Genomic DNA, 17,072 nt, shown 5'->3' on the forward strand with positions numbered 1-17,072 from the left:
AGGTTGTGGTTTCGAAGGAAATCTTGTAGCCTAATGAATAGAACATTAGGCTGCTTTAGTTGGGGGACAGTGGTTCGATCCCACAATGGGCAAATAGTTTAAATATTATTTTAAGGATTGCCCTATTCGCAAGTCAGCTGGAACATCCAGCAGCCACAGTGAGGAATCACAGAGGTGGTTTGGAAAGAAAGCTTCTGTTTAAAAATATCCGGACGGTCTCTGCAAGATATTATTCTCTTCGTCCAATTGTTTCTTCATTTCGCAGTTAGTCGCGCTTCCATCGTAGCCTGCCCCTTGACGCGTCAGTAAATTATTTTTCCACGGCCTTTAACGGTTCGCGACCTTTACTAAATATCGCCAATACGAAAAAGGCGATAAAATTGTCGGTAGCAACATTTACGCAGCTAGGCGGGTAGATAATTTCCACGCCGTTACATCTCTAGTTCGCGAGCGGCACCGTGAACAGTCAGGAACTGGCCGTACCATTATCAGTGTGATAGTAGTCTTGGCAACAGCTGAGATTATATAGCGCACTGGCAAGGCTTCCATGTTTCCGCAGAATTGTTGGCACGGCGTTTCGCAGTCGACGTATGCGCCGTTCCTCATGGCTTCTCAAGGCAAGGTGTACACGCTGTGCGGTTTTACCGAGGAACTGGACTGGAGACCTTTGCATTTCCTCGAGCCTGTTCCTGCTCACAGAATATGTGACGCGTGTGGCGTGCTGCCCAGAAAGACCGTTTTTCTGCCCTGTCGAGACGTGCTCTGCATAAGCTGCTACGAACAGTGCTTACTCGACGACGGACACGCCTGTCTACTCGACGGTGACCAATTTCTTCCAGAGGACGCTGAGTCGAGAGAATTTCCTTTGGAATACCTGCTGAGGCGCAAGGTAAGAGAGGACGAGCAAACGTATTCGTGTGTCAGTGTTATCCAGATTATTTTAGCAAAGTTAATCGAATACATTTGGAAAGTAAAGTGGTCATGCTTTTTTAGAAATTATGGTCATTTGCTGTTAGAGCGGAGGAATCACGTGTAAGCTAGATGAAAGGAAATATGGAAATATTACATAGGCGGGGAAACCGTGAAGAGAAGCAAAATATTTTGACGCTGTTGTTTGTATGTATCTTATGCTACTTTTAAATCGCTATAATTTTTGAAAGTACGTCTCGCTTGCTACTGACTTAAAGCTGTGGGAACTCGTGCCAATCGGGTACGTTCCGCGTAGCAAGCAGCGAGTATGCGGCAGCGCTATTGATTCATGAACTGCCCTTCTATTCGGGTATGCTTACTCGCATCCGTTAGTGCGGCATAGGGTGAATTACTTTCGTTTTCATCGCGCATTTTAACGCAGGCGTGTCGAAGTTTTCTTGTATTTCCCGTGTTTTGTTCTCCGACCTTTTTTCTACAACTGTTCTTACACCGCGAAGGACGCTAGGTTGCGTGCCTTAATCATAAATAGACATACTGATTTGCGAAAGTGCACTGTAATATTTGCTGTTCTTCTCTAAGAAACCACATACAACTACAGTGTTTAACATTTCAAGTGTGATGCCAGGATTGTGTGGCTGTCGGCTTGTCTGGGATTGCTCCATCTGCGTTGGACTCGCAACGCTTTGCAAATGAGTATCGCGGAGAATAACTCTTCCATCGTATATTTAATCGTCAGCCGAAGCTGTGATAACGAAGCCCTCAATGGCATGGGTGTGCGTCTACAAGTTTACCGTGGAATGGGAGCGTTTTTAATGTTCGTCCACGTTAGCGGCACGGCAGCTCACCGGAACCTGTTTGCGGAGAATCGGCCGGCTACGCTCGCCAATCGGAAAATCTCCGTGCCACACAAAGGATGGGTCCGCGACCCACTTCTGTGATTTGCAGCAGTCACACAGTGATGTGGCCAATTCGTAGCAGAGGTGTGGTCGCAGTGGCTACGCTCTGGCGTTGCCGGCAGCCGCACCACCGCTGATCACCCGCCGTGGTTGCTTAGTGGCTTCGCTGCAGTGGCAGCTGCCTTTCAAGGGGAACGAATGCACGTGAAAAAACCCCAAGGTCTTCTAATTGGCTCATAATTGCCTCGTAGTTCTGTCCCGTAAAAATCCATAATTTAATTTTAATTTTTATGTTTTAACGATATTTTGATGTTAACCTGACTGTTCGCCCGACATGCTTAGGTACTGGGTGACGATCATCATATGTACAGTAATACAAACTTAACAGCGCAACAGTCACACACACACACACACACGCACACACACACACACACGCACACACACACACACACGCGCATACACACACACACGCGCATGCACACACACACGCGCATGCACACACACACGCGCATGCACACACACACGCGCATACACACACACGCGCGCGCATACACACACACGCGCATACACACACACACACACGCGCATACACACACACGCGCATACACACACACACACACGCGCATACACACACACACACACGCGCATACACACACACGCGCATACACACACACGCGCATACACACACACACACACGCGCATACACACACACACACACGCGCATACACACACACACACACGCGCATACACACACACACACACGCGCATACACACACACACACACGCGCATACACACACACACACACACGCGCATACACACACACACACACACACGCGCATACACACACACACACACACACGCATACACACACACACACACACGCGCATACACACACACACACGCGCATACACACACACACACACACACGCGCATACACACACACACACACGCGCATACACACACACACACACACGCGCATACACACACACACACACACGCGCATACACACACACACACACACGCGCATACACACACACACACACACGCGCATACACACACACACACACACGCGCATACACACACACACACACACGCGCATACACACACACACACACACGCGCATACACACACACACACACACGCGCATACACACACACACACACACGCGCATACACACACACACACACACGCGCATACACACACACACACACGCGCATACACACACACACACACACGCGCATACACACACACACACACACGCGCATACACACACACACACGCGCATACACACACACACACGCGCGCGCATACACACACACACACACGCGCGCGCATACACACACACACACACACACACACACACACACACACACTCATACACACACACACACACACACTCATACACACACACACTCATACACACATATATACATACATTCATACATACATTCATACATACATTCATACATACATTCATACATACATTCATACATACATTCATACATTCATACATACATTCATACATTCATACATACATTCATACATACATTCATACATACATTCATACATACATTCATACATTCATACATACATTCATACATACATTCATACATTCATACATACATTCATACATACATTCATACATACATTCATACATTCATACATTCATTCATACATTCATTCATACATACATTCATACATACATTCATACATTCATACATACATTCATACATTCATACATTCATACATACATTCATACATTCATACATACATTCATACATTCATACATACATTCATACATTCATACATTCACACATACATTCATACATTCACACATACATTCATACATTCACACATTCATACATACATATATACATTCACATATATATATATATATATATATATACAATGTTTTGTTAAAGCACGTAGGCCGCAAGAGCGGGAGCAAGCTCCGCACCACAGTACCGCTGTCTTTAACAAGCGGATAACCGGGTACTGTGGAAGCAAAGTGCATGTGTACTCTAAGAAACTCCTGCTGCAGAAGCACCGGAACCGATAGGCGTCTCCTTTTTACAAGGGTTCTTACAGTTGATGTCTTTTTCGGCAGGCCAAGGCACACTGTCCGGACTTTTGCTTGCACACCAGTGAGCGCCTTTGTGTCGATTTAGGAAATCCCCTTTAGCACAGGTAGGCTGCATCGTAGGAAACCTTCCCAGAGAGCCTTCCCATGCGTGACAGAGAATTTACAGAGCTGCCCCCAGCGTTGCGTGATTGGATACTGAATGTGCTCGCGTGTCACACAATTCTTGCTCTCAGAATTCGAATATGCGGTGTGCATGTCATTAGTCTGTCGATTGTCACCCCCAGAAACTTGACACGTACCGCATCGGACAGCACGAGACATCACGCCTAGTGAAAGGAACGGCGGCACGCGTTTCTGGTGACATCGTTAGACGTTGCGCAAATAGAAATGTTTTAATGTAATTGATAGCTTTCTGGAAACTTGTCAGTAGGGCGCATCTGTTAGGACCACAGCACCATATCCAGATGTCATCTGCATATAAAGAGATTTCAGCCGCCGTGAGAATGTACTTCTCCAGTCCAGTTAGAGAGACATTAGATAACACCAGATTTGAAACACCGCACTTGGAAGCTCCTCGATGCAGTGCGTGCGGAGCTGTATCACCAGAGGATATCGACACGGACAAGCAGTCTTTCAACTAAATTGTTTCTTGTGTCAGAGACATTATTATAAGGAGTTCACCGCTCATGTACAATGAAGTAACAACCATAAATAAAGCCATTGAAACCAGATGAACCCATATCTTTCTTGCTTGATTTCGAATTTCTAGTAGACTCCTTGTATTTACGCCTCTGACCGAAATAAAATTCTGTTGAACGTTTGGGCTTGTCCGCGTCAGTATCCTGTCGGCTATGTTTGTTAGGGCAGCACTGACGCACGCATGCGATCACGAGATCGAGCAGTGTTTTTCTTTTTCCCAATATTGACATCATGGTTACAGGAAGCAGCTTTTCCTCGTTGCCTCATCACTTCAGTATTTGAAACCATCTAGCAAAAAGAAAAAGGCAGAAGTTGTGAACCAGCGCGCGAATAAAAACACAAGAGACCAGTGCAGTGATGTTATCGCACAACTTGAGGAAAGTATCCAACCGTCATATTGAGAATTTACTTTCCAGTGCCCCTTGCAAGCGGTGTAGTGTGTGCAATCGACTGGACGAATACGATCAGCCCTAGTGCACCACCAATTGTAAAACAAGGTTTACAGACCGTAAGCGCAACGTCATTTCCCAGATACCACATAGCTGTGGATAGGTATCTATAGCACAAGCGGAACAGTGTTTCAATGGTCGAGCATGTCAGTACTGCTATACTGTGAAGAATGGGCATGAAAGGCATTTAGCGAGCCCATTAGAATAGGTGCCCATGCACTCCTATGTTTTAGAAGACTACGTTTTTAGGAAAACTCAAAACTAAAAGAGAAATAATACAGGCATTATTTATAATAGAAACGTTGAATGTAGCTGCGTAAGTATGATGTCTTTGGCGGAATCAGAATAAGAAATATACTTTCTTGCATGATGGAGAATGACTGTCATGTAGATGGATTTGTGTACGCAGGTCACTACAGGGATGGATATATAAAGGCTAGAGTTCTTCAAGTAACAATTCGAGTCGTAGCCCGCTTCTGTTCTGGGGTATCTGTCCATATTTGCGTCCTTGTGGCAGTAGCGCCGTAGGAGTATAATTCTCTGAATTAAAATATTTATTCCGTGCACCCTGTTACCTTCGTAGTCTACACATCGCTTTACATACGCGTTTTCCGCAATTCTTTTTTCTTCTCACGCAGCTTCTCACCCCAGCCGAGTTCGATAAACGCATACGTAACTATACCAAACCGCTCCTTGTCGTTAAGCGGCTGAGACACCTGAGGATTTCAGCGGCCTACCGGAACGAAAACGGATTGCTGAACGTGAACGCAACGCCACCCAATCGGAGCAAACGAAGTTACCTCGACGTACTAATATATTTCACCTTCAAGAACCACTCTCTTTCGCAATGTAAATACCACCACTTTGCACACACGATACAAGTGGCGTCGCCGTTTCGCTCCTGAAAATTAACACGATTAGTGAAAATCCTTCTTTAAGCCAAATAGCAATAGTTCGTGTAATGTCGCACTCAAATGAGGTTGTCGCTGCCGCATTTCTTCTTTCTTCCGAACCATTTCTGTCTGCAGTATGGTCAACATCTTAAAAGAATATTATTTAGTGCCCGTGTGACAGCAAGTTCGAATGCATCAAATAACATAGAATATGTTAAAATGGAAAATAATATGAAGATCCGATGGAAAATTGCTTAAACGCTCTTTTTTCTTTCATTTCAGATCAAATGTTGGAATGAAGAACGCGGCTGCGACGTTGTTTTGCCTGCATCAGAGTTGAACAAGCATTTTTGCAATGACTGTGAGCACCACGCTACGTCGTGCCCTAAATGTTCAAAGCTGGTGCTGCGTAGTAATGTGTCCGCGCATTTACAGAGCAAATGCCGAGACTATGCGGGGTCTCTGACGTCCGGTGCTGTAGAAAAGTCACACATTGACGAAAAAGCAGTGATGATGGCTCTGAATGCAAGCTTAGACGTGCGAGGAGTTGAAATTAAAGACAGGCTAGACGAAGTAATTAGTGATCATATTGTCCAAAATGACCGGCTAAATGAGATTTCACATTGCATGAACACGGTCAAAGAAGCACTGCTACAAAGGCCAAGCGGAAATAGTACCTTGGATCACCTTACTTCACAATCTACAGTTACGTTATCTTCAGTCGAGAAAAGATTGATTGACCACAGCGAAGAGACACGTGTGCTTGCAGGAACCTTAACGGATTCAATAAAAGAGCTGAAGGAAGTGTTGCAGGACACCGCAAGGACAGTCTCCATAAATTGCGTAGGAAGTGTTGCTGGTATTGGTGGAGCGAAGGACCCTGAGAAGAAAGCACAGGGCACATTGAATAAAGAACTGGCCTTACACACAATAAACATTAATCGATATGAGTTCATGGCTAAGGGATACGAAGCAATGAAAAACAGCGCAAATGCTCAAGGCTTTCATCGTTGCACGGAAGAAAAAATATACCTATCTGGTTATCACGTGTTGCCAGGAGTGTACTTCAGAAAAGAGGGAGATCATCTGTTTCTGCATCCTCGTTTTCAGCTGCACAAGGGAGTGATCGATGAATTTCTTCAGTGGCCTTTCAGTCAGAACATTCGGGTGACCGTCAAGCATCCATCCCAAAGCAAACTGTGCCAGAAGGTGTGGAACACTAACGGTGACCTTCAGTACTTTGGAAGACCCGAAGATACAGCCAACGATGGCGGTTACGCCACATCCACTTCATTTAGCCTAAATGATCTGGAACGTGAAGGGTACGTCACGGAGGACAAGCTTCACGTAGTGTGGGAGCTTCTTCCGAAGCCCGTAGCAGAATAAATGAGGAGAATTTTGCGTATTTCATTAAATACACATGTCGTTTTATTTTCTGGAAACAAATTTCGCTCTTCCAAATGCCTTCGTTGAAAAGAAAGTAAAGCTTCGTTTTTTTCAATAATTTTTCAATGTGTACTTATCTACCCGACATCGCTTTAGTGTGAGTTTATAAAATTGCCTTTCATCTGTGTATTGTTTCATTCGGAACTGTTTCTGTGTGGGTGATTCGCAGTCGGAGATAATTAAAAAAATTTGTCATGGTTGATATTTACAGTTCTTTTATTGCGAAGCAATACTACGTTAAGTCGCACTTCAGCCCGTTCCGTGGCGAGGCGGTGGTAGGCACCATTCACCTTTAGCGTGACCTCGCTGCGTGACGTCACACCACGTGACCTAGAGTGACGTCACACCAGCTGTGTAAAAACGGGGCCCCATCTCACTCCGTCGCGAGGCGAGGCGAGGCGGTAGCCACTAACGGTGGCCTGACTCCCGCTCCTCTCACCAGGGGCGCGGCGCGGCGCCCGAGTCATCCTGGCGTGTCGCGACATCAGCAGCGGCCTCCTCGCAGCCGCGGACGTTCGGTGCGTGTCGAGCATCGAGAACGTCGTCATGCGCTGCTTGGACCTCTCGTCCTTCAGCTCGATACGGGCGTTCGCCAACGGCGTGCTCAAGTCCGAGATGCACCTGGACGTGCTGGTGCTTAGATGATTCACTGTAAGCCGTAACACTAGCATAACCCAAGACTACCACCAGCCATACTACCAGCTGATCCGAGAATAACACACTATTGCTTCGCAATCACCAGGCTTAACCAAGCTAAGCCACGGCCGTTTTTTTTTACATATTAGCCAAACCGCGAAACCTTAGAGACCATGCCTTCTGTGATGAAACAAAAAGCTTGCATTTCCGACGAAACAATCCGTGCATATTAACGCAATTCCTATCGCATGGACTTGTTTTACTTACAGGTACTTCGTTTTATTTTCTAATCTTAATTTACGGCACACATACAAAGGGGAATCATCTTGAAAGTATAGTCATTGTGTTAGCTGCGCCACTATTTTGAAAAATTAATTTTGGCTGATAGTAGAATTCTACCCTTGAACTAAAGTACTCGACGAGGCGGACATGACGTCTACGGGCAATCAGATGCCTATTTGATAAAGCGTTTCACTAATTACGTGTCTCGCTAGCTTATTTAGATCACAGCTTACAATTTGCGAATTATAGCTATTTATAATTACAGCCATTATAGTGGTCCCATCCACGAATTCTGTTAATGGCACCGGTTTTGACATATGTGGCATCAACTATGGGATAAAATTTGGCTTTTAAAAGGGCGTTTAGAAGGCATAGTTGGTGCGTATATCACATGATTTAGGATTGCGGAAAAAAGACTCGGCACGAAAAAAAGCGTCGGCAGCCGACAAGTGCTACTGTTAACTTTTTTTATTCCAAAGCGTCGTCATGAAATGTGCAATGGCGATCAAAAATACGTGGCCCACGCCTCCGGGCGCAGGAGGGGCTACAGGGTCACACGACGGCGCTGCTCCCCCATCGGGCGCCCGCGGTGGGAGTACATCGACTAACGAGAAACTTCGCCCTCACCGCCGCTTCACTCGCTTGATAAATTTCAAGTGCGGCGTTCACCTGTTATCCAGCTGACGGTCAGTTGGAAACAGGGCTCTTCAGTGCGGCCTTGCCTTCCCCCCTGCACTGGCGCATAGGAGTAGCAAGCAAAGAGCCACCACTTTGTTGGTGTCAACGCCCGTCCTGTCATTTTCGTTTAGGCGAAACGAAATGCGATGTCAGCCTCGTTTCTAGGCTCACATTGCAGACACTGTCCGAACCTGCCAGCCGTTCCCGAAAGCATTCCGCCGGCGCCGTGCCAAGAACTACGGCAGCACGGCATACCGGAATGCCTATAATAGGAACAAGCGCTTCTTTGACATGCCGCAAACATCCATGCCTCCAAAGACATTGGATTAAGGGTGGAGTGTGTATGGTCAAAGGTGGATTTCGTTGGATTGAGGATGCATTTTGTTGGATTGAAGTGGATTACGCCTAATTACGGTGGATTGTCTTGCACTAATGGTACATTTGATAGATTGCAGTGTATTAAGAGAGAATTAGGTTGGATTGGGGCGAATTAAGGTGGATGACGTTGGATTAAGGTTGCATAACATTAGATCAAGGGCGGACCATGGTAGATTACGTTGGATTAAGAGTAGATTGCATTGAATTGAGGGCGAATTCTATTGCAATAGGGTGGATTCTGGTAGATAGCGGTGGATTAAGAGTGAATTAGGTTGTAGTAGGGCGCATTGAGGTATACGAGACTTGAATACGCTGTATTTCACTGTCACCACATATCGAGCCACAGACGCGTAGGTGTCCTCTTGTGCAAAACTTAGATCATGAATTTCCTGAAACAAGCTGCACTACCAACTAGCTCGGCGCATTTTCTAGTCTTAAAAAATATGTAGGGACGATCAATTACATCGAGGCGGAGAAGATGCGATAACATGCTGTCTTCCTTCACTCGTTCACGTATACGGATTTTCATTTAATAATCTTCAACATACATATTTAATTATATTCTGATTCCTCATTACTTACAACAAGCCTCATTGTCGCGCAGATAATTCGTTGGGAGGCTATGTCGCACATGGGTCTGTTGTTTGAGAAATTCGCCGTTTCCTCTAGAGGTTGTTATTTGGACGCTATCAATTTCGAGCTCTTCGGTTGCTTGTTAACCCCTGGTGTGGTAACTATGCAAATTGTGTAACAATGATAATTCATGCATTGTGCTCAAATCACTACGAGAGCTCTAGTGCAGTGAGTGATTCAGCCTAACGTTACAGCTCTGGCAGTATCTCTGGCTAGCAGGCAACCCGCCCGTTCACCGTTGTATTTGGTACCGCCAAGGGTAACCGTTGAGACGGGCCCCCTGCCAGATTTTCGGGGTATTTTTCCATCTAAAATATGGCACTATCCTCTGATTGCTGCAGTCCGCTGAAGGTCACGTCACGTTAATTACATCACCTTCACAACAAATAGTAATTTCAAATTCGGCGCCTTCCTCTGATTGGTCGGTCAGGTCACGTGACCTTGATGACATCATCAGCTTCGACCAATGGCATTTTAAAAGTTGACGCTGCCTGCTGAATGGTCTGTTGAATGTCACGTGACCTTCATGACGGCACCACTCATACAATGCTAAAATTGAAATATGGCGCCATCGTCTGATTGGTCCATTGGGGGTCACGTGATTGAAGTCATCGACCAATCGTAATTTCAAATTCGGCTCTGTTCTCTGATTGGTCCGTTGGGGATCGCGTTACCGTAATGACGTCATCAGTCCTGACCTAGTGTGATTTCAAATTTGGCGCCATCCTGTGATTGGCAATTGGGATTTTATTTTATTTTTACTTATTTTATTTCATTTATATATACTGCAGCGCAATTTGCGCTATAGCAGGAGTGGGTTAAGAAAAGGTACAGAAAATGAATTGGAGTATAAAGCGGTAAACACAAGTGAACACTTTTACAAAAGAGCACTGATGAAAGAAAAATACACAAGAAGTTATACAAATGCTGCCAGGCATGGGTGAGCACGATTATGCATCTGGGATGGCGGTTGCAAAAATTTGGGATGAGCGTGAGCGAATGGACCCAGGTAATGAATTCCAGTCTTCGATTGAGCGGGGAAAAAACCTGAATTTGAAGATGTTAGTACGTGCGTATTAGGGTGTCAAGATTAGTTCATGATGTCTTCTCGTTGATGATTCCGGCGCGAAGAGCCTAACTAAAGAATTGACAATGCAATGCAAGAACTTTAATGATTCGACACGGCGACGAGAAGAGAGCGTGTTTAGGTTCAAGGAAGAAAGTGTTGAAGAGGGCGAAAAGTCGCGATCGTAACGATGACATATAAATCGCACAGCTTTTTTTCTGTATAGCCTCTAGTTTATTAATCTCCAACTGCTTATGCGGGCTCCAAACTACACATGCATAATCAAGAACAGGGCGGATTAGAGATTTATACATTAGTAACTTTGTGTCTTTAGGAGATCGGGTTAGCGTTCGCCTCAAGTAACCTAATTTTTTTAGTGCTTTACTGCATATGTAATCAATGTGATTGGACCATGACATGTTGTGCGTAAACATGACACCAAGATACTTATAATCAGAAACCTTATCAACTGTACGGCCATTGAACGAGTAACTGAAAAGGGAGGGGGAAGATTTGCTGCAGAAAGACATCAGAACGGTTTTATTGAAATTAATGATCACTTGCCAAGTGTTACACCAATCGCAAAACCTAGAAAACGACTGTTGAAGGTGATAATGATCATTAGAAGATTTAATCACTTCATATAGAACGCAGTCATCAGCATAGAGACGGGTGTTAGAAGAGTAGTGAAGTGGCAAATCGTTTATGTATAATAAAAGAAGAAGCGGCCCAAGGACGGAGCCTTGGGGCACACCTGATGTCACATCAACAGTAGCGGAGTCAGTCGAACTGTAAGAGACGAACTGAGAGCGAAATGAGAGAAAGCTTAAAATACACTTAACCAAATGAGGATTATTCAGTACAGCATTAAGTTCAGCAATAAGTTTAGAATGTGAAACGGTGTCAAATGCCTTCGAGAAATCTATAAAAATGGCATCAACCTGGTTGCCTACGTCACGTTTAAATGAAATGTCATGCATGAACTCAACTAGCTGCGTCAACGTGCTAAAACCGCGCCTAAACCCATGTTGCATGCTAGACAGTATATTAATTGATTCCAGAAAGAGCGTGGTGTGCTTATGAATGATGTGTTCCAACATTTTGCATGACTGTGACGTCAGTGAAATTGGTCTGTAGTTCGACAAACACTGCTTATCTCCAGATTTATAAAGAGGGAGCACTATGGCTAACTTCCATGAAAAAGGTCCATGATAAGGACTTTCTGAATATGACTGAGAGATATTTTGATGACCACAATGAATAACGAACAAGGAACGCGTTGTGTATCCCGTCCGGACCGGTGCATTTCTTAACATCCAGGTTTAATATAAGGTTGAGGATGCCTTCGCAGTTTATCTCAACGTCACTGATTCCTTCAGAAGAAACTATATTGGTAAGTGTCGGGATAAAGTTGTTATCGGAAACAAACACGGATTGGAAATACTTGTTGAATGCATCGGATATCACGTGACTATATGGCGTCATGACCCTCTCAACAAATGGAGATTTGAAATTCAGCCCTCCTCTCATTAGTTCTTCGGGGAACACGTGACTGTGATGACGTCCTCACCCTGTCGATCTATCAGTGAATTTTCGTAACCACTGTTTCGGTTCAACAAGAAAGCGTAAAGTGACCCAGGTTTCGATGCTCATTGGGCGTATAGTGTTTTCGCATTGTTATTCACGGAGGAAGGAGTAGCTACCACTAGCTAACTGCAGGGACATACGAGGTGAAGTATTTGAAGTCAACTTAGATTTAAAAAAATCAACAGCGGCTTTGTCTGCAACGCAATGTATCAATTAATACACTATCAAAAACGAAAGAGCATCGGCAGAGCTTTCCCGAGTTGACAGACCAGTGCCTTGACGGGACAATACCACAAACTAAACAGGACGCAAGCGCTAACGCTACGCTTGCTACAGACACATAGCTATCCCAACACCACCACGTTACACATCATCGACCCGGACGTCTACGCCGACGACGCGTGCCCCACGCGCGGCGAGAGGGCGACACTCGCACATGCGCTCTGAGAGGGTAGGAACGCGCCGCGCGACTTTACAGAAGAATGATCCTAGATGGGAGTAAATGACTTCTCCTGTAGCGCATTCCCCGATGGAAGGTTAATATACTCCGGTTAGGAAGGGCAAAAACTTTACTCCCCTGCTGATAGGAGGTTTCCGATGGACTTATGGGAGCATATGGTTACATCCATCGGGGAGTTTTTGCAGGTAACCTTGGGAGTATATGCTTACATCTATCGAGGAGCTTTTGCATTCAATTATGGAAATATATGTTTACCTCCATCAAGGAACTTGTGCAGGGAATTATGGGATCATATGTTTACATCAACCGAAGAGCTTTTGGTAGGATCTATAGGAGTATATATTCACATCCATCGAGAAGCTTTTGCAGAGAACTATTGAAGTATATTGTCACGTAGTAGTGACGATGAACAAGGCAGAAAAACTGTGATTCACAAAACTAGCGTTTTATTAAGCTACCTTGTGCCCTCAAAAGCAGACTACACTCAAAGAACAACGATAGCAGCGAAGAAACTCAGCGATTGTCGAAAATCTGATCAGCGGGTCAGGCGCATTGGCTTTTATACATCAGTGGTTGGATGTTTCACAGTAATCGCTGGGACTCGTGTCTCTTCCACAAAGTTCTACACTATTCGCGACGCGCATACATGCAATCAGATTACACAAGGTTCAGTGGCAGACAGCGGTTGGAACCATCGAAAGCTTTCCAGAAACTTCCGACACATGCAGGCGCGTCCTGCGCGGTCCGATAACACTTCCTATGTGGTGACAAGCGGTCACCTGGAAAAGATAAACAAGTACACATGTCAATATGTTAGCACCCAAAGAAGAGCTTTTGCGGGGAAATATGGGAGTATATGTTTACATCCATCGATCAGCTTTCGCAAGGAATTATTGGAATACTTTTTTCTTTTTACTTTGAGGGAGCTTTCGCAGGTATCATAGGAGTATTTCTTTATACATTGATCGCGCTTTTACAGGAAGATATGGGAGAATCTGTTCACGTGACTCAGCTTGTATGCCGATTTCAGAATTTTGAATATTGATGCTCCGCGCTGGGAAATACACATTATATTGGTTTCGAAGCTGAAAGATGGAAACAATATAAGCGAACTAGTGCTTTGTGGAAAATAACCTCATTGCATAAGCACATATGCAAAGAAGAAATGGACGACACAAGCGCTGATTTTTTAGTCTTTCTTGTCCATGTGTTACTTGCACAAACCGAACAGCACGAATAGAAAACAAGTTACCAGCTGCAGGTTTCAGCCAAGACTTTATGCAATACAGCAAAAATACATGGAAACCTGCCACAAGTGCCTAAACAAGGTGCACACCGAAAGGCAAACATGGTGGAGTCATCATGGATAGTAAAGTGCTATTGAATTGTACCCGGGTTATAAGAGTGGGTGAAAGTGCGTGCCCCTTTAATAGCAGCACCCCATCACAATTCCTTGCACCGATTGACTTTAGGCTGTAGTGTGCACTTTGCAAGCTACGCATCAAGCACTTACCTCCAAGCATACATCTTGCTTAATTTTCCTAACGCAATACCACTGAAAGAAAAAGCAAAGTCATTAGAAAAGAAACAAAAGTGCCAGAATAATGACAAGCAAGCTTCTGACAGCCATCATCAAATCTTCCTTGCTGATATTCCACCTGGACAATGCTGCTGGTGCAAAAAGGCTTACAGAGCCTTAGAACTGCCCTGTGGACCCACTTTGAAAATTAAAGGCGAAGAACAGACAGTGCTGGACTGGATTATAAAAGACCATGTGGACTCGTTGAGACGACACCTTTTGGAAGCTTCGTTCCATAACTTTTCGGGAAGGATAAAAGTAAACAAATCTTTCAGAGAAGTGTGCACATCTGACAGCGACGCTGTTATAAGGGATTTCTCACACATTTGGAAGAACAACGGATCTATTTGCTGGCTCACAGCCTTGCTTGCACACAGCAACTGCTGCAGCCCTTGAGCATGGTCAAGGCTTGTTTTAGTGGTAGCCCCCACGCAAACTAGTAGCATCTTGGCATCTGCTTTTACCGCAGCAGCCATACAAGGTCCTTGCTGAATTTTAACAGATAGTCAGTATAATGAAATGCGAGTAACAAAAAGTATGAATTACTTTTTAAAAACTGTACAAATGAGTTATCTATCCAAACAAGGTATGTGCAGGTAACATTTATTTTGTAATTGTTGATAATTAAGTTCCAATACCAATTCGGGGCTTCCAACCTGTGTTGCACTTACATTTAGTGTAGCCGCTACACGGTGTAACTCCCTTTCATAGCATCGCTGTAGGTCGGTGAAAACCTGCACCTTAACATTGTGCAGGATAATGTCGAACTTTCATGGCAAAGATTCAGGGAGACTGTTACTTATTGTATTGAAAGATTTATTCCATTGAAGGAGGTCTAGAAACCTCTATCAAAGCCTTGGATCAACAGAGATATCATCCAAACTAGGCGGAAGCTGAAAAGAATGAAACGAAAACATAAAAAAAAACAAGGAGTTCGCACGTCACACAATTAAAAATGAATTACAGGGAAAAGTTAAAGCTGCACGAGAAAGAATCTTCAGCCATAGTCTTGCTGATTTCATTTCAAATGCTCCACAGAAGCTTTGCCGCTATTTAAGCCAATCAAAAGAGGCAGAACATAATATAAACAATTATGGTAAAATTATTGAAGATGCCCACATAATTGCTGAGCATTTTAATGATTACTTCGGTAGTGTATTCTCTGACCTGGATGATTTCGAACGGTCGAATACAAATAGGTCAGTCTTACGTGATATAATAATTTTCCGAGAAGGTGTTTTGTAAATGCTCCTTAATATCAACGTTAGGAAATCAGGCCCTGACAAGCTTCCGAATGCGTTTTTACGAAGGTATGCGGAACAGATATGTGTATTCTTAACAGACTTTTTTTCAAATTATCCTTACATTTAGCAGAGGCACCATCAGGCTGGCGTAAGGCAAGAGTTGTCCCAATTCATAAAAAGGGCGATCACCTCCCATTGCCAAATTATCGTCCTGTTTCTATTACAAGCACATGCAGCAGATTATTAGAGCACATTGTTGCAGGCTTTATTCGTCAGTATTTGACAGATCCCAATGTCCTATCCCCACTACAGCATGAGTTCAGATAGGGATTATCGACTTCAACTCAGCCTGTGTCAGTCGTTCATGAAACCTCTGAAGTACTTGACTGGTCCGGACAAGTTGACATGCTCTTTTTAGATTTCAGCAAAGCGTTCGATAAGGTACCCTACGGAAAATTACTCTACAAGCTCGAGTGCATTGGTCTTTCATTCAATATTATATCATGGATCCAAGCCTATCACCGACACAGGCAGCAGCAGTTCGTAGAAATTAATAAATGTTTCTCAAGTGTCCGTCAGGTAACTTCGGGCGTACCGCAAGGCAACATATTAGGACCGCTTTTATCTTTGATCTATATTAATGATACAATAGGCGAAATCCTCGATGATGTGCATAATATGTTATTTCCGGATGACTGTGTCATATTTAAAAAATAGCTTCACGAAACGATCCCGCATGCTTGCTGAATAACGTTATTGCAAATTCCAATTGGTGTAAACGTTGGGGCATGGAATGAAATGTACATAAAAGAGTCTTGCTGCCAGTAACATGAAAAGGAACCTAGAATATTTTCTCAGGTTCTAAACGACACAAAAATAACTGATGTTGAACAATACAAATGCTTAGGCGTCACATTCACTAACAAATTCACCTGGTCAGACCATATTTGCCTTACATGTTCAGCAGCTTTGCGCAAATTATGGTTCTTGAAAAGAAAACTTAAAAAGGCACCGGTTCACACAAGAATTTTAGCATATAACACATTCGTGCGATCGAAACTTGAATAGGCTGCGGTTGTTTGGGATCCTCATACCAAAAAGGACATCATGAATTTGGATCGTGTACAAAGAA

The 17,072-nt window shown here is 44.1% G+C and overlaps 1 protein-coding gene and 1 long non-coding RNA gene across 2 annotated transcripts in view; both read left to right on the top strand.

Annotated features, from left to right (window-relative positions):
- Positions 1-17,072, top strand: part of LOC129381955 (uncharacterized) — a 79,265-nt gene that overhangs the window by 42,446 nt on the left and 19,747 nt on the right. The window lies entirely within an intron of this gene.
- Positions 497-7,601, top strand: LOC129381954 (uncharacterized). The gene is made up of 2 exons (XM_055065257.2): positions 497-889; positions 6,234-7,601. Exons 1-2 carry the CDS (start codon positions 548-550, stop codon positions 7,335-7,337), a joined length of 1,446 nt encoding a protein of 481 aa, XP_054921232.1. The 5' UTR covers positions 497-547; the 3' UTR covers positions 7,338-7,601.

The sequence above is a fragment of the Dermacentor andersoni genome, chromosome 10 (genome assembly GCF_023375885.2).
Source record: "Dermacentor andersoni chromosome 10, qqDerAnde1_hic_scaffold, whole genome shotgun sequence".
Classification (NCBI taxonomy): domain Eukaryota; kingdom Metazoa; phylum Arthropoda; class Arachnida; order Ixodida; family Ixodidae; genus Dermacentor; species Dermacentor andersoni.